The sequence below is a fragment of the Tinamus guttatus genome, unplaced genomic scaffold, assembly GCF_059628265.1.
Source record: "Tinamus guttatus ecotype Peru unplaced genomic scaffold, ASM5962826v1 Tinamus_guttatus_pri_ptg000048l, whole genome shotgun sequence".
Taxonomy (NCBI): Eukaryota; Metazoa; Chordata; class Aves; order Tinamiformes; family Tinamidae; genus Tinamus; species Tinamus guttatus.
The window spans coordinates 9,231,196-9,253,160 of record NW_028288582.1 but is presented as its reverse complement, the minus strand read 5'-3'; the positions used below and the strand labels follow the sequence as shown (position 1 = coordinate 9,253,160).

At 42.0% G+C, this 21,965-nt stretch overlaps 1 protein-coding gene across 1 annotated transcript in view; it reads right to left on the bottom strand.

Moving 5' to 3' along the window:
* Positions 1 to 21,965, bottom strand: part of CCDC85C (coiled-coil domain containing 85C) — a 104,037-nt gene that overhangs the window by 17,973 nt on the left and 64,099 nt on the right. The window contains exons 2-3 of the mRNA XM_088539684.1: positions 20,862 to 20,938; positions 5,238 to 5,342 (exon numbers count right to left, since the gene is read on the bottom strand). Coding sequence (XP_088395810.1) covers positions 5,238 to 5,342; positions 20,862 to 20,938 — 182 coding nt within the window. The remainder of the gene's footprint in view (positions 1 to 5,237; positions 5,343 to 20,861; positions 20,939 to 21,965) is intronic.

Sequence of the window (21,965 nt, the reverse complement as noted above, 5' to 3'; positions counted from 1 at the left end):
CTTCACCGCATCACTCTCACCACCGCCACTGCAGGCTCAGGACACAGCCAGCGCGTCAGCTAGGGAGTCTCCTAGATCTCTTCCCACCCTCTCTAACGGCTTCTCTTTACACCTACAAACCACAAACATTTGGGTTTGTTTTTGTAACAGTGAATGTACCATATGGCAAAATGAACACGCTTTTCACACGTATCCTTAGGAGGCAGAACTACGAAACGTGGCTGGTTATGAGAGCCTGGTGAAACCATGGGAAAGAGCCAAGCAAGCAACAGGAGCAGCAGGCAGGCAGCGGTGGGATGCTGCAGCCTCGCAGCCGCCGCGACCGGGGGGAGCTGAGGTCCAGGCACAGGCTGTGCATTTTGCAGGCCACATTGCTGGATGAACATGCAGATGCAATGAGAGGCAGCGCTGGGAAGGCAGGGACTGACCACTCCTCAGCTGAGTGCCCTAACCCCTCAGCTACATAAGCACCCTTTTCCTGTTGATTTGCCATTTCTTGCAGATTTCACTTTTTTTTTTATGGGGTGCAGATTTAGTGGGAAAAAAGGTCCTGTCTCTTTCCAGCCTGCCCTCTAGCCTAAGACAAACTCCTGAGAGCTGTAGGACTGAACACTCCAAGAGGGATATCTCACTTTTCTTAGGAAAAAAATATTCCTAGTCTCTAGGACTTGCATAAAGGGTGGGCAATGGCACTGTCATCCCTGTCTTCTTAAAGGAAGGAGTTTCCCTCTGTCCTTCCAGAAGACATCTACATAGGTTTCCCCTGGGAGGAGTGCAGTCTCTAAACCTCAGACGGACAGGCCACCTTCCTCCAGGCACAACATATAGTACCTTATAGGGAGCTGTAGGGAGTGGCCACTCCTCAGCAAGTTCTAACACAGGAAGCTGCTATAATGAAACTCAATACACAAAGAAGAGGCAGGTGATTTTTTTAAGAAAAACTGATTTCAGTAACTCTCACTCAGTCTTGGATAGACATCACCCATTCTTACAACCAAAAAGCGCTTGTCCACATGATCTGGCCAGAGTTGCTGTATGCAACACAGAGCGCAAGGGACATCAGCTAGTAAGTCCTAAAATCATCTCTTGTCTTCTGCTTCTTTAGCATCAGTGAATTGTTTTTGGTCAGATTCTTTATACCCTTTATGCCCAGCAGTTAGTTAGCATGGGTGCTCTCACCTCAGCATCTTGCTTACTAACCCTGTATATGTCCTAGGAAGGCTGCTGCCCGTTGTCTCTGTTCCCCCGTTTTGGCTACCTTATCTAAGTCTTCCTGACGGAATAACAGGAAGCATAATGGCACATCCACGGGATAACCTTACTGTTGTTATCCTGTTATCGGGGAATGAGACTTCTAGTGACAAGCCATCTGTGCTATGTGCTTATCAGAGCACAGACCTTCTGGTCCCGATGCAAGCAGTGCATCCCTTGGTGTTTACCCATTTCTTTGCTGTCAGTTGTATCTTTTGTTATCAGTGCAGGCCATTCCTTGCTCTAGTGTTCCTTCTGGCATTTTCATCCATTTCCATCCAACTAATCATGATATTGCTATTGCAAATCTCTATAGTTACTTCTAGCAGAAGCAGAATTATTATTAAATATCACTTGAACACTCCCTGACTATTTTAAGTCTAAATCAGCCAGGCTAGCTCCAACTGCTAAAAACAAGCTTGTTCACCATTAGGGATGTTTTACGTCAGTGTAGATAAATGGCTCCCTAAAAAAATACAGGTTATGAACTTGTCAAGGTGAGCTAGCTCCAGCTCTAGCAGTGTGAGCAACCTGAAGGCTGCCTTCCAGTTCTGGACATTCACGACGCGCCTGAGGCTCAGCTGCAGGGCAGTGGGCAGGAACGTGAAGGGCTGCAGGGATTGTGTGTGCACGTCAGAGCATCAAAGTAATGGGCAAGAACACACCAAAAGGAGAAGAGAAGAGAAGAGACAGAAAGGCAAGTTTCTGGGCTGTGCCCCAGCTGCAGTATTTTTCCCCAGCTTTGCTACAGAGACCTGAAATGCCCAAGGAATCAGCAAGAGAGATTTTACTCCTTAGAAAAGAAATTGCTGAAACTTTATTATTAGTAACAAAAACACAGCCTTACACGGTGGATGGAGAACTTCCTTTCCTCCTTCCTTCTCCTTCCTGGCATTCTCCCCATGTCAGAAAGAGTATTACAAAGATTATTAGATATGCACAAAAGATTAAGCACTGTGTATGTTAGCTTTAAGGAGAAAGACAGAGACTTGAAAGCTGATACCAAGTATGGACAATTCCACCTCCCATCTTTAGCTTAATGCTAGAGAAAGCCCATGAGAGAAACAAGTGAACTCTTCAGCAGTGCTATATAGCGTTCCAAAAATTAAATACTGCCTTTTAGCATGTACCACTGGAGAATTCTGGAGCACTTGGTGCTTTTTAGCTTAGTGATAAACAATTGCCTCAAAAACATGCTACAGAAAGGGCGATTTCCCACCCAGTTCCTCAGAGGGAAAAGCTGAGATATGGTGCACTGAAAGAAGCTGCACATGCGCACCGAAGGAAAGATGCTCCACAGTGACAGCTACAGACTTCAGCCCTGATCCACAGAGCTGTGCCAGCAAGACTCCTCTTCCCTCTGCACACGGCAATGACCTGAAGCTGTCATTATTCCAAAATTCTAGGTATTACTGAAATACAATTCCCATCTCACTATCCAGAGGTGAGACTATTTGAACAGCCTATCTAGACCCCCTGGTTAACATCAAAAGACAAGACTCAAGGTCAGCAACTTCCACTCAGTGTTATTAAGCTTCAGGAAAGCTCGGGGAGCTGAAAGAGTTTTCAGGGTAGACAAAGCACCACTTCTCAATGCTCTTCAGGCAAAAAAGTGTTTCAACTTTCAGTGACTTAACCTGAGCCTCCCTTCTCACCAACAGTTTCTTCTGATTTTCCTGTGGTAAATCAGAAGGCTGCAAATTCGCATGTATTAGGTCATGATTAACTCAACTCCCACGTGATGCTGCCTCCAAATGAAGCAACCACGAAGGGCACACACACTGTGCAGATGAAGATACCATTCTGGTCAGCCTGAGGCCATCAGAAGCGCACTGCTCACTGCGTACAGGCAGCTCAGGTTCAGCACCCCACGCTGCAGAACGCCTGAGGTGTTGTCTGACACACAGCAAGACTGAGCCAGTCTGGAGGCTACGCGAACGGTGAAGCCAGGAAGGTTTCACCCTGCTTGCCCTGCGGCCCAACTCTGCTCACTGCACCAAGTGCCACAGGGCTGTGTGTGACCAGCTCCCTCTCACACCTCCCCCAGACACTGAGGCTGGCAGAGCCACCCTTCTCTCACCTGTCTGAAGGACAGAGTGAACCTCTGGGTACAATGATTTTCCTCTGTGGTTCAGGGTCAGGGAGGTTGATCAGCCTTGTTAAGTGTGCCTGCCCACTGTCACACCTTTACTCACAGCGGCCAGGGTTTTATAGGTCAGAACTAAACCCCTTGGACTTTTTTCATGGATATTTGGCAACTACTACACACCACAGAGCAAATCTATAACTCACTTTCAGAAGGATGCACCACTGATTCTGTCGCTGGAATATACTGGTGTTCAGGATTTATTTGAAACATAAAATTATTTAATTAACTGAGGTATGTCAGGGTCATGGAGTGATGCTTATGTACAAACTTGGTGACAGTGAGGGATGTACTGGAGCAATCAAACTCCCAAATTGTTCCCAAATCGTTGCGAAGAAAGTGACAATGACGAAACCTTGAGCAGATGTGACAGTCTGGAGCAGACTACAACTGTGGGCCATTACTCATGAGAATGAAGCCTGTACACACACAAAGAATGATTTCTCACAGACTTATGCCTTGCTGTCAAAAAAAGGCTGCAAAGAAAGTCAGTTATGTCTGAAGTGTCCACTAGGAGATGTTCAGTCAGCATGGATTGGATCCAGAATTGCTGGTACTACCTCAAACAATCTCCCCGCAAAAAGGCAGGATACAACCAGGGTAACAGGCATCTCCCCACCTGAAACCAGGCCAAGGATCAAAAGTCTGAGTGCACAAGAAGGGAAGGAAAATCCTCAAATCTTAAGTCACCTGTGGAGTCAGACATACTTTGCCAAGGACAAGGCTCATACCCCTGTGTCCTTCTTATATTTATCTGTAGTCTCCTAACTGCTACAGGAGAAACCAAAATAGAAAAGGTGGTATTCAGCCAAAGACATCTGTTTTATTCACATGGTTTTGTCCTTTTTTTTTTTTTTTTTTTTGACTAAAGGCTTTCCATTCATTCTGCTACTTACCAGGGATAGAAATGATCTGTATTTTCCTATTGGCTGGAGTTTTATTTACCACATATTTCTTAAATTATTACTTTTCTCCCCTCTTATACAGATCTAAAACTTTTACCAGGTAGTCAGCCAACACAGTTTTGGTCCTGGAGCACTTGCAGAGCTGCAGACTGTGAGCTTTGCACAGAGGGCAGAAGATCCCAAAAGGCAGCAAGCACCCAAACTGTGTCCCCATCAGCCCTTTGCCCACATTCACACGGGGCAGGACACCGCTGAGTGCCTATGCACTCCTCCTGCAGTCTGGACATGATGTCACCAGGCAAATGTCCTGTCTTAGGTGAACATCTGGCATTGCTCATTCCCCTCCGCCGCGTATGACCGCGCAGTGCCGGGCTGCGAGGAGGCGCCCCGCGGACAGCAGCACCACGTCTGCTGTTCACTAGAGGATTAACTGATTTCAGCCAAAATCCTCTTCTCAACTGAGAAGCAGCAAAGCAGGCAGATCTTAGGAAACAAAACCTCAGCCTCTTTTCTGATATACAAAAAAAGGAAATAAAACTCCTAAGAACTTGACCACTGCAGAAATCCAGACCATGCACTGTTAGACAAAGCATCCTTCACCTCACCCATGGCTAGCTCTTTGACAGCAGACATGAAGGACGTTCATAAAGAAGGAGCAGCAGGTTCAAAAGTACTCAATCTTGCTTTAAAAGGTGCAAAACAGGGACCATCAGTTGTCTAAGAAACCTGAGCATGAGCCTTTACCCATTAAAAAGATTTAATGGGTAAAGATCAGTGTTTTTCTCCACTCTCTAAACAGTTAGACATTTTTGGTTGCAGAGGCAGGCTCTCATCTTCAGGCTTGACCTGGAAAGAAAGAGCTGCCCTTTTCATCTCTGCCTGGGAGCCCAGGGCTCCTGTCGGTATCGCACACAGGGTACGGAAACGGTTCTTACATTTTGCATGGCGTCCTGATACTGCGGCAGTGATGACAGCTGTGACTCAGAGTGGTACGGGGATAACCCCTTCCTGAGAGTCCTCAGCTCCCCGGTGCTGGACTGCTGCAAAGAGAGAGACAGAAAACAGAACAGTCCATATTAACAAGGAGGAAAGTTATGCCCATTCTGCTTAAAACACTGTATTAGCTTGTCCCGTGACCACCTCTGTACTATGATCCCTTCCCATAATAACTTCATCCTACAACAGCAGCTAAAGTGGTCATAGCATTCAAATGCTTTTCCTCTTCCTTAATACCTATAAAGAAAACACTTGCAAGCAGTTAAGAGATGTAATTGTCAAGATATACTCCATTAAATCATACCGTGAGAATACATGTTTGTTTTACTTAAGTTCAACAAGTCAATTAAAAATATTTGTTAACATGCAAATGGTAACATTATTTTTAAGACTCCACGTAAAAATAAAATCAGGAAAAGAGACTAGGAGACACTTTCTAAATCAATATTGACTTTTCTGATCACAGGCATGCAGAAATAAGGAAGAATTTATAAGCACTTCTTCTGTCATTCACTTAAGCTTGCAAAATGTGTGTAAAAGTAACAGTTTCTTATTGGCTTATAAATTTTCATCCACTCATATGTTCTAAACAAAGTCATATAGATAACTGTAATCTATACAACTCTACAAACCACACTGATAAAAGTAATCAATTGTCTGCATGCAAAGGAACACAACCACTTTGGCCTGAATAATCTTGTCAGGATAAAGTTTCTGCCCTGCATTATTAGTTCTCTCACTCTGTGATTCTGAGATAGTCCAGAAGAGATTTTCATTTATAATAGTACATCCATAAAAAAAGACAATATATAAGTATCTGAAATGAAGGATCTAGGGAAAGAATTACATCTTTTTATTACCAATAAACATGCTCATTAACTTTACATATTTTAAGAGTCTTAAGCAATGCTCTGTACTCTAATTTAAAACTATAAAATCATGACCTTTTTGATTTTTTATGCTCCATTAAGACTTTTGACTTGCATTTGCTGCAGAAATGATGTTTTCCACTTCTAAAGAACCAAAGAAAAGCCACTAGTGCAATAAAATTTAACAGAATGTCTCATAAATCAGCTCAACTGTATGTAAAAAACTCTTAGCAACCTCAAAGGCCGGACCGAAACCAAAACCTTTAGAGACTGTGGCTGTTGCGCAGATCTGTGGAAGTGTTGGAACTTCATTTCCAGCTCTTGCTTCCATTTTATAGAGAACTTGGTGCTCTCAGAACAGATAAATCATTTTCTATCAGCACTGAGAACATTTTGTTACGGCTATGTGGTCTGTTTAGAGTATCTTCAGCTCTTGTTTTATTCCAAAATGTTGCATTCTTTGGAAAAAATATCTAGTGTGATCCAGTGATTTCACAAACAGAGCACACTCACCCTATCAACTTTCCTTTTACAAGCTGTGAAAAATATGGCCAGTTTTCAAGAAAGTCATGATGAGAAATGAATGCTGGTCTTGTATCACCTCATCTTCTGGGAACTGTTCGATTTCACATAGAGTCAAGTGACACGGAATGATTTTAGCATATTGGATGTCTACGTTCCCCTTGAATTTACAAGGTGGCATCGGAGAAGATTGTGGCCTGCATTGCTTTTTCATTTCACACTGGACAGTCGGAGACAAAAAGATCTGAAGCAAGAGCAACCTCCCTCTGTAGATACAAAGTGTGTGGAGCAAAACTGAGTCCCCGACGTGATACAGGCCTTTTTTGGAGGTTACATGGAAAGAATTTTGCCCTGGCTGCCTTGCTTGATGCAAGCTGCAATCTCTTCTTCACCTGCTGCCTGTGTACTGGGAGACAGGAACCGTTGGGAGAGGTCCCAGCACTACACTACCTGCTCCATTCGTTTGCTAGTTCAGGATAACTGGCTTTTAAAAGGAATGGTACAGTGGCAAATATTCATCAGATCTCCCTAAATATTTACACATTCATCAGGATTTGATATCAGTGTTAGAGCTAAGCAGGAAAAGAAGGTGACTCCCTCATTAAAAAGCAGTATGACTAATGATGCATCAGAATGAGTAGCCATTACTCCACTTAAATCTAAATTAAAAATCGTGGTATTTGCATTGTCAGTTAACTCACAAAATGAAATCTCTTATTACCTTACCCAGTTTTCATTACCGAGATGTAAGTGGATCTCAAATTGCTTTTTAGTCTGAACAGCCTTTAAAAGTACAATCACTGATCATCTCTGTTCATCATCATTGTTGAAGATTATCTCAATTAATGGGCAACATGTCTTTAATAAATTACCCTTCAGGTAAAATCACTTCACATTTCTAGAGTCACCAGGAATTTATCAGCAAAATAATTTTCTCTTGAACTAAAGTCTCTTTAACTGAACTTTTATTGGGAATGGTTTCTAAGGTGAAGTGCAGAGACGAGAAGGAAAGAGACAGAACAAGATGGAGACTGAGAGAGATCTGAGGAGACTCATATTCAGTCTTTGCTTCAGAAGAAATAGAAGAAAAAAGAAAGAGGAGAGGAGAGGAGAGGAGAGGAGAGGAGAGGAGAGGAGAGGAGAGGAGAGGAGAGGAGAGGAGAGGAGAGGAGAGGAGAGGAGAGGAGGAGAGGAGAAGGAAAACAATCAAAAAGTAAGCATCTCCAAACTTTCACCATGTAGAAAGGAGTTTTCTACTTCACAGAAGTAGAAAATCTCACCCAGGGCTGATTCAATTCCCTTACATGCAGCATTACCTCCCTTCACAGATCCAAGAGTGGAGAAAAAGTCTGCACATCCAGTCCCTTCACCTTAAATACAACGCTGTGCTACATGTTGCCACAGCACAACGGTGGTCCATCACACCCCCTAACTCTTTATCATCTAGAAATAATTACGTGACCTTACTTACTGCTAATTTTTTCAACAAGGCAGAATTTGAAGTGACCTGAGAAGATACCATGATTGGACCAAAACTCAAGATCTTTGTCAGTCCTGCTATGCAGCCAATGGATCTAAATATGTCCCTCCTTTAAGGGAAGCCAGTTGTGCCTATTTGTATCAGCAAAAAAAGAATGGAACCAACAAATCAGATGTCAAGGAAAACAGCCTGTAAACCCAATTTTCTGTTTTCTAGACATGGAATTTAACTATGCAAATAGAAATTTAACTATGAACATGAGTGGACACTGATGGACACTGAAAAATATTTTCCATAAAAATATATATTTTTTATATATTCTAAATACAAATTAAGGTTTTGGTACCTAACAAGTTCTCAAATTGAATAAATAAAGACAAAAGCAAACAAAAAAAACAAACATAAAACAGCAGACACTTGTTTCTATCAAAGCTTCCTATTCTGCTGGCAGGCAGAAGGAATGGTGGCCTCTGACTTTTTGACCTGATGTGCTGAGTGATTCAATTTGGAAATAACACAAATAACACAGGAAGATGGATGGTGTTTATGGTATTTTAAGGTCAAGGTACTACAAAGAAACATTTATTTTCCTTTCTGTTTCTGTGCAGTAAAGCCAAATCACTACTATGGCCACACCGAAACAACTGTGAAGATAAAGTGTTGAAAACTTATAGACAACTTAGATAAATTATCTTTTCTATTACAGCTTGGTGCTACTTCTGCTGGAACGAAGAAAAAAGACGACAAGGATTTAATTCTTAAACACTTTGATGAAACAAAATGAAGCGTTCTTAACAGAAGCTAAACACAGAAAGACAGAAATTTACTTGACAGATATTTGCCAACACTTATGAAAGAGATTAGTAAAACTCTAGAACAACTTCAATTAGCATTAAGTTCTGAAGTAATGGAGGAAAATTGCAAAGCAATACTGTCAGCTTCCCAAAACTAACGAATTAGCATTCAAAACAGGGTTATATAAGCAGCCTTTAACTGAAAACACGATGTTCTCCTCTGACATAAGCTGCAACGGCTAAACTCTGTACAGAGGTAAAAAAAATTAATTACAAATGATCAGTTTGACTCTGTGCCCTATGGAAATATTAGAGCCTTTGCTGAGAATAGCAGCTTTGCTTTTCCCCCTGTATTGCAGTGTCCCCTTGCAGCAACTGAGGTGTTTAAGCACCTCAGAGGTATCCAGGGCCACTGCAGGTGCCACCGGAGTATCCGGGATCCCTGCAGAGCCACATCCCGCCAAGGCCCCGTGGGACAGCCTAGGTGACACCAGAGGACTATGCTGAGCACCTGAGCTCTCCTGCTGCCACCTTTCCAAAATGCACTTTTACCTTCCCGCATGGTGAAAGATCCCCTTCCTGGTCCACATGCCATGTGAAGCAAAATCCAGCAGCAATTTTAAGAAGGTCTGGATTCCTAGAATGTATTTTCCAATGGCAACCACAGTCCCTTTATAAATATATAAATATATACTGAACTAAGAGGAGAATCAACTATAAATCACTTATTCAACTATAAGTCACTGAGATCAGACTGAAGATTTCCATTTTGGAGATTTTATTCACACCCATTGAAAAGATTCTCTTTGCACAAATGAGCCCCACCAACCCTCAGCCCTTAGAGAAACAAGCAGTTACCATTTTTAGTGGCTACTCTCTTGCCTACAAAACACAGGATTTCCTTTAGCAGTGATTTAAATACTAAGAGTAGAGATACTGGTCTCCAACAATAGGGCATTAGCATCCCATCCTGACAATACAAGCCCAAAAGAAACTTTATGATGTGAGGAACTCTCCGTATGTCAAAAAGTCATTCTTATTGAATATTCTAGTTTCACCCCATAAACCTCAGATATTAGATCAAAAAGTGTTGATACCTGGGCTTTAGATTATATGTTTTTGTGGGGAAGAACAAAGAAGAGGTTTTGATTTTTGTACACTACATCAGGCTGTCTTCATCTTTATGGACTGCTGTACTGTCCCTTACTTGAATTACTTCCCTGTCACTGCAGTACAAATACTTAAACCTACTGAGAATAATTCTTTGCACTATAATTGTCCTAGTAATTGAAACTGCCTCAGTTTTGACACTCGACAAGCCATTGTTTGCAAGTGAGTAATTAAATGGTTTAACCTGAAAACTTTTGCTGTTATCCCAAAGAACACGCTGGTCCTGCAGCCATTTAGCTAAAAGTATCAACTTCTTTCGCAAGCAATTAGTTTTGATTTGAAAACTCAGATTTTACTAACAAATGTCTTCTACACAAGTACAGAATGGAAATCAAATGTAATTACTGGCATATTTAATATATTTGTATGATTAAAAAATGTAAATAGCCATCATTAGCATGTGAAAGAACAAGCAATCAGAGCCCCGAACAACCCGCACCAGTATTAAAACACAGCCCCTAGATCCAAAAGCTGTTTGTGGAGGCATCAGCACTCTCTACCTTACTGAAATTTCGTGGCAAGCTGTTGCAGTCAGTCGGCTAGAAGGGAACAGAAGAACATTATACAATTGGAAATGTAATAGATAAATGATATTTCACCATCTTGGATACATTTTATCTTTGCTACAGATGATCAAAATAAGAAGGTCTTGCATGCAGCATTTGACAAGATAACGTTAATATTAACATTTGAACTTCTTTCTCCTATATTAATGAATGAAAGCAGAACCTGTTACTATCTGCACTAACATTAATACCTTACTACTCCAATTTTGTGCATAATGACCCAAGATACAGTTGGCTAAACTGAATCACCTTACTCTTATTCACAACTACAGATATTTTAGGAAAGCCTCCAAAGTCGGTGCACTATCAGACTATACTAGCCTGTAAGAGTAACTTAGCCCAAGATTGTCCTGGTAATGCTGGCAGAGTAACTTCATTTGCTGAGGTAAATCAGAGCAGAAACGTATCTTAAAGGGTATGAATGGGATGCTCGTTGTGCCAGTAAAAGACTTGGGAATTGAACATACAATTGCTGCTTCTCATCCATGGCTATGAATAGAATAGGGCATGGTATTTTGTGCTACACTTCCAAGAGACTCAGCACAGAACACACAGCCCCAACGAAGGATTGAGTGGCCTCAGCTGCTCCTGTAACGTTAACAGGTAATTGTATCTGTGCTAAAATCGGGACTCTCACGGATGCATTGCACAAATACAATACAACGTGTCTCCCTTCCACAGCTCTAGCACAGGCGCCACTGCAACAGACCCAGGTTTCTCTTTACATCTTACCACAGAACCTGCACCTCACACTAAGGGCCCTTTTAGGTGACCTTACATCCAGGTGAACATTCCCTACCACAGGACCTGGTGCAAAGATTCCACCTCTATCTCCCTGAGCAGTACTTTAGGGTCGCATGCACTGGGAAGTTGAAGGATCTGCAATTTCACTGTGTGAAGCTAGCTCATAATTGAATTAAGGTTCAGTAATTGCCATTATCGCTACAAGACATTTTCAAGCAAAAATAAGCTCAGCTAAGTACACATCTGACTTTAAGTATATGTGGAGAGTCCCATTAGCTTCAATAGGATTTATCAGCCATACTGAAAATCACACACATGAGAGTGCAATAAAAATCAGAAGTATTTGATTCTTAAGGAATCCTGCAAATGACAAAAAAGTTAAGGGCTGTATTAAAACTATTTAACATCTTCCACTCCATGTAATAATACTAACATGCTGTAAGGGGAGATATCAAATTGCTTTACATAGGTTCTTATCCCTGATGTACACACAGAGAAACTGTTGGTGTGCAGCTGGACAGGGATCACTCCCCAGGCTGTGGCAAAAGCCTTAGCAGACCAAGGTCTGTACTTAATCTCCTCGTTCCTTCTCCACTCTTCAACCAGCCCGTCTTAAGTGATACCTTTTTTCTTCGTTGTGAGTGGCTCAGTGGGGTATAGGCAATATAAGCAGCACAAGTTTCAAATTCCTCCATTCTCTGCAGCAACAGAGATAGAGAGCTCCAATTCATTGTTAACATTCAAGAATGAATGGTTTTTCTACCTTGTGTTGTAGACCAGCAGAGAAGGATCAGCCCCATAACTCATGGGAGACTGAGATACTCAGCTCAAACCAAATTGTATGTGGTGTATAATTAAAATCATGCAATTGGCAGTCTTTGCTCAGGAGATAATATGGGAAGGAGCTGCTGAGATCTAGACATCACAGTCTATAACCCAGGCAGAAATGAAACTTAACAGTTAATAAAGCCAAAAAGAGCTGTAACCATTTACGTTCAGTATAGTCTGCATCTGGTAGCTTCTGTGCCAAGAGCTTGAGAGTGTCAGACTGATGGAGCCCATCCCTGGCTCATTAATCAGCATCAAAATCAGTCTCTTCATTAGCAATGCCAATAGAGATGCTAAGGAATGCTGCCCCAATTCCACAAGACAAGTAGATGTGGACGTGGCATTAAGCACATGAATAAACTTATTGGACCATGCCCTGGAGTCACCTTGCCCTGTTCTCATCTTTCAACAGTGCTCCAGATAACGAGGCCAAACGGGACCCGCACACCCACTGGCATGAACTCAACCAAGGCAACACAGCTGGGCTCTCCTCAGATCACTCTCCATGTCCTGCAGAGGAGCAGAGCTGGCAATAAGGAAGACAAAAGCCTGAATCTCCTTGTCACAAAACAGAGAAGGTCCCCATGGGCTTTAAGCAACACTGGGACCAAACTGTCAGAGGACATTGATGGCCTTTTCACTCTTCTTCTGAACAATGTGCACTGCAGACAGGAAACTCAGACCCCTGAGATCTAGAGGACCACTCTAAACGTGCTGCTGAATCGAGACGTGAATAGGAAGGCAGCATCAGTTGGAGCCAGACTGATTTTTACGAAATGCTTTGAATCTTCTTTAAAAGTTTCCTCCATAATTTAGATGGACAATTTTGGCTTTATGATAAGCTAGACAAAACTGAAAATTTTGTTGTAAATGTAGCCTTGCCTAAAGCCTGTTTTCCAAAAGCCATGAAAGATCAGCAATTTTCCACACTTCCCAAAATTGTCAGATAACAGACACTGATTTTTTCTTGAGGTAGTCCTGGATTTGAAGTTATTGCAAAAGTCAATCCTTAAGCCTCTCTAGCTATTGCTTAGTTTGTTTATGAATACATTTTTCAGTCTTTCTTAGATAGATTGATCCCTGAGAATCTGCATACTTTGAACCTGTCTACATATTATAAAGACATTAAATATTGTCACTTCAAAGCTTGATGTAACTGTAATTAACAGCTTTTTTAACCTGTCCTCATAAACAGAAAAAAGGGTCATCCATCGAAATTACTACAAAGCTGGTTAAGCACAGGATATGACTAATCCTGCATTTCACAGCCGGAGGTTAAACTGAGCCTCATTAAACCCAATGTTCCTGCTCTCCCACAACAGAAGTAAATGGGGCACGAAGATCTTGTGCATGCTTGTGTGTATTTATCCATGTCTCGTACTCACACTCTTTCACACAGCAATTTTAGAAGGACTAAAGTTAAGCTGCAGGAGATCACATAATTATTTCAAATATGTAAGATTCAATAAACAGTGCTTTTATTTGCCTTACAGATTCAAACCTTCTTGAATCATATTCCAAGTTTCTGTAGTAACAAAATTTATGTGTATCCGGTGACATCTCATAAAATCACTCAATGTTGTAAGTTACAATCATAGAAACACAGAAGACAGATGATAAAGCTTTCACTAAAAGTTGCAAAAGTTCACTTCTGTCATTGATTCCACTTTTCAGAAGTGCCCTCATCCATGAATGGAAGGCAAGCATGTACAGAATATTTATTTTCATAGGTATCAGTCCAAGATCCTGATATCCAAGTTCAACAGAATGAATTCTACTGTCTTAAATAATTTGAAAGTATTTTGGATGAAAGTCTGCAATATCTTTGAATTGTTCTTATAAAACTGTACCTCTGATTTGGAGGAAAAAAATAAAATATTATATTCTAAAAATCACATTGTTTATTTACATCTCAAGTCAACTAATTGGTCATATCAGTCAGTCTGGTCATTCTAATTCATAAAAGAAGGAGATGAAATGAAACACACCCACAGGCAGCTTGCTCTTCTATGCTGCCTTTTCACAAAGTTTCCCCTACAACAGCTGAGAAAACTGCATTTGAGGGGATCCTGACAAATTTTCTTGCATTTATGCAGGTAAGTAATGCAATGCACTTAGAAGCCTGAGATGAATTTTAGAGGCTGCAATAGAGGAGTTCTCATGAAAATGTGGTTCAGGACCAGTTAATACTCCAGAAGTCACAGAATTTTGTAGAAAGTCTCACTGACTTCAAATTAATCTTTTGCTGAGGCCTCAAATGTGGGTCTTCTTTTTGCTTAATTAAAGTTGATGGGCAGCTCCATATTTAAAAGATGCATAACAACAATATAGCAGCTTAGGGCATGTTCTCTTCGGTATTTTGAATTTAAATGGAGATGCAATGCACTGGAAACCTTTCTTGCCCAAGTCATTCTCTATTACAAAAAAGCTCTGTATTTCCCTCGCTAGACCTTAAATTAAAGCAATTATATTTATTCTCCTCACACTCAAACAATAGGTAGACTTTGGGGAAATAAGACAGGTTTGTAATTTTGTTCCACTCGTGGTGTACACGTGCAACACTCTTGGCTCAGTAATGGCCTCACAACAAAACTACCGAGCGGCAGTTCAAAGGCCCCAAAGCTAAGAGCTGATATCAACGCTGAGAGCCGAGAGGCAAATGCCAAGCAGGAACTGCTAATGGCTGACTTGGCACAAAAGTGACTATTATTAAAATAATAGAAGAAATTGCCCTGCAACTGTCTTGCAGCCAGGCAGCCCGTTGTGTGCAATTATTTTTCTCCCCCAGCCTCCTTTTTTTTCAGGAAAGATCAAACTCCTTGCTAAATTGCATTTACATCTTTGTCTATCACAGCACTGAAGATTAGCAGGCACTCTTAAATCCAGGTGTCCATTTTTTTTGTCATTTTTAGAACAATATGCTACCAAATGCCTGCTGAGTACCTGCCAAAAATATGTTAGAATAAGAAGACTTATGGGTCTGTAGATCACCTCACCAGAAAACCATGGGGAAGCTCCCCACCAAAAAACCTCAGCTCTGTCCTAATAGCAGCTTTTACAAGTATTATTTCCTATCATTCTTATATTTGTACAGCTTTGGCTTTACTGCAAGGGCTTTTAATTCTGACTTTGCATGCCAATAAGAAGAAGCACTGTTTCCAAGTTTTTTGCTTGTTTTTTTGGTTTTTAAGGAAAAGATCTTCCAGGGATACTCAAAATCCCAATTGCCTAGCAGGCAGATGCTGAAGTGCTGTGAAGTGCTAGTAACTCTGAAATATATTTGGTGATTTAATTAAATACTCAAATGTTCCTGATACCTCCCAAGGGCTGTCCCTTCCCTAGAGAAGAATTCTACATCCTTCAGCTCTCCACAAGGGGCCCTGAAAAATTCCCTAAAAGATACATCGCTATTTCATTGTCAAACTTCCTGTTATCTCAGAGTCTCGCTGCCTGTTTGACACATCTGCCGTGCTCAAATCTGCACTTTTTGAGGCACAGGTTTGCTACGTGCTCTGAGCATCCCCAAGCAGCAGAAATCCTCTGGTGTATCTGTTCTGAAGGGAAAAAATAGATTAGGCTTAGCAGAGACTTCAAATCAAAAGAAGCCTTGACAGTCAGTCTATGATAGCTAGCACTTTAACAGAAGAAGTGAGAACAAGGTGATGAGTCTATGAAAACTCTAAACCTCAGCTTTTTAAAAACGTGTCTATTGATTGCCATTAGGCATAAAGATTGGAAAATGTAAAATACTGTGAACAATGACCAAAAGTTGGTCACTATGATAATGTCTAAAATGTATGCATTAGTAATAAAACTAACCAGAATTGACTTTTGAAACTCAGGGTTTCTCTAATCTTGAGAGAAAGAGATGTTATTACATGTCCATTTATAGTTAAAGAGGCAGCGTGAGATGGCTTAAAGGGTCTGCCTTTTATTTAGATACTTTCAGCTCAGAGGAAGAGAAAGCAAATGCAGTCTCTCATCTCAGGTGTTATACCCCAATAATATAGACAGTCCCCCTGTCTGGTTATCTCATTGCAAAAGAAAAGGTTAACCAAGTTCCCAGTGCATTTCCCACAATGGTATAGAGAAAAAAAAGATCGTCTCTTCCACATGATGTGGGGTGGATTAAATCAATGCACACAGTATAATTTAGTGTACTTGTTCCCCAGAGAACTTAAGACTATAAGTGATGCCTGCAAAGCCCTCCAAAGCCAACACCCAGCATTCCTTAGAGGTTACGTTAGGGTTCTTTACACCTCAATTAAAATTTGGAAAATAAAGTTGTCAACTAAGCCTACACACCAGAACATATTTGGATTTCACCTCTCCTGTAGCAGGAATTTGGAAGCAAACAAAAGATTTCCACCTTGCCATGTAAAAATCAGCCAGCTATTGAGAGGTGGCGAGAATTCAGGTTACTGACACCCCTCAGAAACTCAGCACATGCCTCCTGCTTACTTGCTTGGGGGCTCTTAAGAGGACTGAGGCCAATTACACATGTGAGAGGCCGACACAGTCAGCCCCAGGACACTGCAGTCCCCCCCTGCACTGTGTAGTCTTTGCCCAATGTGGTTACGCCACAGCAGCCTACTAGCACACATATGCATGCACTGAAGGACATTATCTGATAGCAGCAATTGCTTACAGCATCGCTCTAAAACAATATGAACTAGGGTAACAAAAGCTGTGTTTTGTCAGAATTGCTACCAGGGATTTTGCCAGCACAGCGATGTCATCCAAGAGCATGACTTTCTAGACAACACTGCCATGCCAGCAAAACACCAGAGTGCAAACCTGAGTCAAAGGAAGGTATAAAATTGAGTAGCTTCTCCTCCAAAGAGAGGATGCAAACAGCAGGGATTATTGACAGGTTAGGAAAAAACAAAGGAGCTCACTTCCCAACTGGAAATACATACTTTCTTATATATTGCTTGCCTTACAACATCTCCAAATCTAATGTTGCAGAAAAAGATGCTAATTCCGGTGAGTGGAGACTATGCCAGGGTGGATGCATGGAAGGAAAGAAATGACCCTAAAAAGGAAAAGAGAGTAAAACCAAAAAATCCATATGCGGCTAGCACAAATAACATCCATTTCTCCATTTGATTTCATCCCTCTCTAAAGTGTGGCTCATGGGATGGCAGCTCTTGATCCCAGAAGGAAAATCTCTCTCCATTAATCTGCTCAAATGAGTCACCAGGAAAAGAGGAGCGTGAATCACGGCACACTCGCCCTGCTGGTAGCCCCAGCATGGCTGGCACGCTCTTGCCTATCCCAGAGAGCCTTTGTTTCCCCGTGCTCGAGGGAAAAGGAGATGTCAGGATGCACATTTAGAGGGGCACATTTAGAGCCTTGCACTAACTTGTGTCTGAAGGTGACACAAGGGCACTCATTATGCCTCAGCGTAGCCTCACATCCCAGACATGAAGATAAAGGAACAAATCTTGCTCAGGATGCACCAGCCAGCAAGGAGGCTTTGTGTCCCTGTCCACTGTAATATAAATCCTCCTACAAAGCTTGCAATATCGTTTGCAGCACCAGCCTTCTCAGGTTTCCCTGGATGAAGCGCTATTTCAGCTCTATGTTTAACGCTTGGAAAGCAGCCAGGAAGACTTCCATAACCACTACTGATTTGTTAATCCCTTAATGCACAGGCACTGTTTGTTACTTAGGACGTCAGGTTTCATCACTCCTCAGCACAGTGGTGATAGAACTTCTTGACACTAGGCTGCAAATATTATTGCAATGTCAATACTCCCAGGGAGAAAGCCAAGCTGAGTTAAAATGTGACTTTGGTGTTGACAAGCAAGTTTGGCATTGTGGAGCATGCACTGCCAGGATTACCTGCAAACTTTAAAACAACAGAAAGTTTGCCAGGATCCTTTTTGACTAGTATCTCATCCAGACGTACACACGGTAGGAGCTTTCCAACCAAATGAAGCCAGAAAGAATCCAGTAAGCAGATTATACTTTTTCAGGAAAATACTAGGAAAAATGTGCACACAGGCATTGGTGTCTGTTCAGATAAAGATTTTCTTCATCTTTCATTCTCCTTTTGCTATAATTTGTAGACGCTGGTAGGAAATGGGGTGAGAAGCTGTGAGTTTCTTACTGAGCATTAAGAGAGAAACATTAAAAAAAGTAAGTTTGTGGGATTAGAGATCTGGAAAAGATGCAAGTCGGCATTTCCAGCACGCAGAGAGCAGGAGGTTCAACCTTTCTTGTAGTACCCTAAGGAGAGGTAAGTGCCTCCGGTAAGAAAGAAGGATTTCATGAGTGCAGCCTAAAATAGGTTGGATCCTAGTATTTTTGGAGAGCTGTTAAGACATCACATAGAGACAGTGCACAGAATGTTGGAGTCTGCCTGGAGTCAGTGGCTCGTGCTGCTAAGGAGGTTGCTGACCCCCTCCAGAGCACAGAGGATTTTAGGATCGCTTCCCTCTTTCCTACATGTGAACTTCTGTAGTAACACAGCCTAAAAGCTGGAGATAACTGAAGACAATCTGTGAGGAAAATGTATGGCCTTCCTCCCCAGCAGCAGAAGGTCCGACAGGCAGGGCTGCTTCAGCACCGAGGAGCCCAAACCCTGAGCCGGCGATGTAGGGCAGCCTCTGCATGGTGGCAGAGTGACTACATCATGAACAGCTCCCTTTCCTCCACCCGCAGCCAGCAAAGTCTCCAGCTAAGAGCTTCACTTCCCAGCCTTCACCAGCCAGCAAGTGACTGGGGCCGGGGTTTTCCCTTGTATTTCACTAACTCAGACACGTGAGAAGGAAGGACAGAGCAGCTGGCTGCAGCCCCGCACGAGGCCTGCGCACACCAAGGCCTCACGCACGGGACTGCGATGTGCCTGGGCCTCCTCTTAGCCTGCCCACCCCTCACCTCCGGATCACGGATGGGTCCTTTGAGCTCACTAGGGCAGGCCCAAGCGAGCAAAGCACCCGGGGCTCCGCAGCCTCGCGAGCGGCAGGGCGAAGCGAGGCCAAGGGCATATGGAGCAGGGAGCGCCTCCCGAATCCCCGCGTGTCTCCTAGCAACCAGCCGCCCTGCGCCGCAGAGCCCATCTGTTTATCAATATTTCCAATGAATTCGTCTCGAGGTTTAAACTGCCACCAGCGAATTTATGGGCTGGGAGAAAAAGAGGGAGATTAAAATTAAATTAGGGATTGATTAATACTTGAAGCCACTTGGTAGCTGCTGGGCTGAGCGCCTTTTGGGGGGTGTTTAACTCCTTGGTTTTCTATGAGGTGCATTTTTAGGACTAATAAGGTCAATGGCACGCTCAAAATTTGGGGTAATTTTTAAGAAGCTCACAGTCCGGTCAGAACATGGAGCTCACTAAAAATAAGGTTATTTTGTGGAAAGTCCAGGAAACATATTGCCTTCTTCAATTTTGTTTTTAAAAGAAATGTTTCAGAAATAAAATAGAAGAAACAAGAAGTGATACTGGACAACTCTAGCTTCAGACTCAGTGAAATGAAAAGAACAGCAAATGATTAAATTTTGGCAAATTATAATTTAAAAAAATAGGAATTGTTTTACTCTCATTCCTTATAAATGGAAAGAACTTGCAATAAAGTAATTCTGAAACTTGGTGCTTGAAGCAAGAAGGAAAGTTCAGAAAAACTTGAAAATGCCATGGAGGAAGAACAGTGTAATAGTGAAAGGATGCAGAGAACAACTCTTCTGATGGTTTAAATGGACAGAGTTTCATTGATTTCTGCAAAGCTGCCCCTGTTTACAGCAAGTGCTATGTTTTACTTAGGATCCTGGGGACATACTAGGCAGGACGGTTGTTTTCCTCCCTACCACTTGACATTCCTGTATATAGATAGGTAAGCAGAACAAATGATCAAAAGCCCAGTGGCACATAGAGTAGACTTTGAAGGACAGATGCAAGCACAAAGTGCCAGTTTTAAAGAGGTCTGTTCTGTTTTAAGCAAGATCACAAATAAAATCTAGAAGCCAGCACTGCACAAAACTACTCCCAAGGCTGTCCCTTCACTACAGACCTGTCATTCAATGACATAAAAGAAAATGCAAATGGGCAAGGAAGACAAAATCCTAGAGCAAGGACACAGGCAGCGTCGGACCGTGCCACCATCATGAGCAAGAGCAGTTGCTCACCAAGGAGTTGTGCATGGACCCACAGGTCCACACACCCCATGCGCTCGCTCTCCTCCACAAATCTGCTTCTGCAGACACACATCCTCCTCCCTCCAGTTCCTGTCCCCAGGAGCTGGCGTTTTTTGGCTCATCCCTCCAGCAAGAGCAGCACCCATCCTTTGTGCACATCCATGTGCATTTCCATCACTGCCTCGCTCCTAAACACATGTGAACATGAACCATAACCCATTTTTTCTCTACATGCAATTTTGAGGTAGCATTACTCTAAGAGGTGTATAAGAAAGCAAAGCCTAATTCTATCAGTGGCATTTGACATGAGGGACCACTGTGCTCTCACCCACTGAAAGCCCTAGTGAATTCAAGGAGGAAGGTGCACACAACTATGTGAAAACAGGAGAACAGAGCCTAAGCTCACATTCATATCAGTTAGGCAAAAAAAAAAAAAAAAAAAAAAAACTACCTGAGAGAGAAGCTTGTTGTCATCCTCCAGCAGTTTCACTTTTGTTTCAAGTTGCCTGATGTAGTTGGAAGATGAATCTTTAGGAAAAGAGGAAAAAAAAAAGTTCAAGCATCATGTTTTATAGATTAGTACTGTCAGACAGTGATCCATTTTCCCACTCTGGAAGGGGAGGTTGGGAAAGAGCTACAAATTCAAGTTTAAAGGGTGGGGAGGGGATTTTTCATTCAGGAGCTAAGATTCAGCAGCAGCAGTACCAGCAGCTACCAGCCCTACTTGGTCAGGTGTGGGGGGAAGAGAAAACGCAGTGAAGTTGAAATGTTCTGTTCCTTTAAAAAAAAAAAAGTAAGTAGTTTCTGGGTTTCAAAAGACATTCATATTCATCTAAAATACCCCCAAAATATTCAACAACAGAAGATGTTTCATTTTAGGTTCAAATAAACTACCTTCTCCCCCTTTCTTTTAAATCCAATTGACAAATATTGGACAAATATTTTTTCTGTGGTTCTACAAATAGGTCACTGTCAGAATTCCCAACACCACAAAAAAGGACATGAAATACACAGACAGACCACAAAGGTAAAGCATACACATGAGAGACCCATCGCTGAGATCTGCTTTTTTTTTTCTCCTCAAGGAAGCATGTGACACCAGACAGCAAAATACTGGGGAAATAAAGTACAGTCTAACCTCATATAAAATGGTAATATCCACTTGAAGAAATTTAATGGCCAGTTTACCGTTACAATAAGATAGCAGCACCAGATAGGGTGATATGGTGTAGAAGATACCTTGCCAGAGAGCTCTGTGGGTGGCTCATCACTGTCCAAAACATCTGGTTTTCATTTTGAAATGTGCTTTGAAGCAACACATTTGCAAATTTCACAAGGAAGAAGTTAAAGGAATCCAGGAAAACCTTTTAACCATCTTCATCATAGTTTAACAATTTGCAATAGCTCCATCCATCCATCAATATGTTTGTAAAATGTCTTTTCCACTTGTAATTTTGGTAGTGGACGCTGTGAATTGTTTCAGGAGGGGGAGAAGAGGAAGCTTTGCAGTTTAAGCACATGAAAAACTGAGCAATTTCTGCACTGCTAAAAGTGC